Raw genomic sequence first — 2435 nt, forward strand, 5'->3', positions numbered from 1 at the left:
AGAGGAAACGAAGAAAGGAAAGAATGGGAGAAGAAGCGCAGAGAGAAGGGGAGGCTGCGGGAAGTGGGGCAAATTTGGAAGAGAGTAAAGAGAGAGAGGAAGAAGGGGCCGGGCAGCGGGGAGCTGGCATTCCCGGAAGCCGGGACAGAGATCGCCTCCGATGGGGTTCAGGGAAGAGAAGAGAAAGCACGTGGGGGTGGGGAGGGGTGGGGAAGAGGGGGAAGATTAGCGAAGTGAGAAGAAAAGGACAAAACCGAGGAGAGTCTGAGCATGCTTTTGTGAGTTTTGTTTCAAGCGCGTATTGACAACTCCTCCTGACGTGTGCCTGGCACGCTCAGACTCTCTACAGGGGCAACCGTTCTCTTTGCCGCCCCCTTCCTCCGCCCGCCCTGAAAAGAGGCTTGTGTAAGGCCGTAACTGGACGGACTCTTGGGAGCGGCGGTGTAAGGCTGTACTAGACAGGCTCTCGAGGGCGGCGTCTCCTACAGGGGGACCCGTTCGCGGTGGGACGAGGGACAGTTGCCCTCCCGCCGAGCTCTAGAGCAGGGTGGCGCATCGGCCCCAGCCCCACAGTTCGTAGATTTCTGGCGGAGGATGCGCTGTGAGCGGTGAGAGAGCCCTAGCCGAGGCGACAGGCGCGCGGAGGGAGGGACAGCCGGGCCGAGTTCCCAGGAGAGCGGGAGAAGGTGTGAGCCGCCGTTTGGGTGCGAGGGCGCGTGGGCGGCGGGGCGGGGCGGAGCGGCGGGGCGGGGGCAGGACCAAGCTGGCTAGGGGCCCGTGCCCGCCGGGGAAGCGGCGCAGGAGCGGTCTCAGCCAGCCCCCGGGAGTAATTTACATGCTGTCACGGCCCCCTGCGGGCTCCTGGCCTTGAAGCTCACTCACTCGCTCACTCGCTCACTCGCTCACTCGCGCTCGGCTCCCGCCACCTTTCAGCAGCCACAGCCCAGCAGAGCCTGAGAGAGGGCGAGCGAGCAGGGGAGGGAGGGAGCAAAGGAGGAGGGAACGAGGACGCGCCCCGGCTCTCCCTCTGCCCTGCTGCCCGCCCTTCCTTCTGCCACAGGTCCGCCCCGAGCCCCGCTCACACTTGGGAAACTTAGGACAGCGCTGGGGCCGCGTGTGGCACCTCGCGGGGCGGCCCGGGCCTCTAGCGGAGGGGGAGGCGGAGGAGGAAGAGGAGGAAGAAAAGGAAGTGAGCCCCAAGGATCCGCTCCGAGCTGTTTGTCCAGCTGTTTCTGTTCGCACCCCGAGCAGCACAGCCATAAGGGGGCCGATCCGTGGGTGGTTGGCCGGAGGCGCTAATTCCCCTCTTCTCCTCGCAGCTTGTCTTCTCCAGACACCCTGGAGTCCCCTCAGGCCAGCCCAGCGGGCGCGCACCTGCCAGCCGCCCCAGACCTGGCAGGCCAGGCGGCCCCCGAGCCTGCGAAGATGGCCCAGCCCAAAGCCGACTGCCGCTCACCTGTCGGTCTCGACTGCTGCAACTGCTGTCTGGACCTGGCCCACCGGAGCGGGCTCCAGGGAGACAGCAGAGGAGAGAACAACAACCCGGGAAGCCCTACCGTGAGCAACTTTCGGCAGTTGCAAGAGAAGCTGATCTTCGAGAATCTCAACACTGACAAGCTCAACAGCATAATGCGGCAGGATTCGCTAGAGCCCGTGCTGCGGGACCCCTGCTACCTGCTCAACGAGGGCATCTGCAACCGCAACATCGACCAAACCATGCTGTCTATCCTGCTCTTCTTTCACAGGTGGGTGGCTGGGGAGATGGGTGGGCACGCGTCGCGGCTCGCGCCAGCATCTGCTGGACCCTCACCTCTGACAAAAGGGGCAGCCGGGGAAGTTCACACACTAGGGAGGTCGGGCTCACAAGCTGCCTGACTGGACCCTGAGGCTACCTGGAATCCTGTAGGGTTAAGGGGACTCCTGGCAGGTGGGAGCTCTATTTTGAAGGGTTCCTGCAGAGGCTTTCTTAGGGAAGTGCTGGAGACCAGAAGGTGGCCAGAGCCCTAAATGATTTTGGGGCGGCTGGCACCACTTCTTCCTCCAATGCATAATTCCTATGTCCACTTTGGAGATTCTGTCCCGGGATGCTCTTGCGATCTGAGTTCCACCCTTCCCAAAAGCCCGTTTCTAAATATGTGAACTTACATTGAAACTGCAAAGGCTTTTAAATTACTGAGTGGCCCTGACTGACTGAGGACCAGCAGAATATCAAGACAAATTAAGCGGCTTCTGATGTGGGGGCAGGTGGGGAATAAGAAAAATTACAGACCAGTGAGAATTTTTTGAGACTCTGGATGAGAGAACCACCCTCCCCCGCCCCAACCTCCTCCATGGATCACAGCCTTCAATTTCCAATAATGGCTAAAAGCGGCCCGGAGAACATCTCAGGAAGGGAGGGTGGATGAGTCCATGTGATCACAGGCGTGTGTTCAGAC

The 2435-nt window shown here is 61.2% G+C and overlaps 1 protein-coding gene across 5 annotated transcripts in view; it reads left to right on the top strand.

Moving 5' to 3' along the window:
- Positions 1-2435, top strand: part of TSC22D3 (TSC22 domain family member 3) — a 60979-nt gene that overhangs the window by 267 nt on the left and 58277 nt on the right. For 2 of the 5 annotated variants that reach the window (XM_025048890.1, XM_025048891.1), the window contains exon 2: positions 1320-1745. In XM_025048890.1, the coding sequence (XP_024904658.1) occupies positions 1426-1745 (320 nt within the window). In that variant the 5' untranslated portion in view covers positions 1320-1425. The other 3 variants (XM_025048889.1, XM_006914786.3, XM_015591661.2) reach the window with 3 other exon arrangements.

The sequence above is a fragment of the Pteropus alecto genome, unplaced genomic scaffold (genome assembly GCF_000325575.1).
Source record: "Pteropus alecto unplaced genomic scaffold, ASM32557v1 scaffold246, whole genome shotgun sequence".
NCBI classification, from domain to species: Eukaryota; Metazoa; Chordata; class Mammalia; order Chiroptera; family Pteropodidae; genus Pteropus; species Pteropus alecto.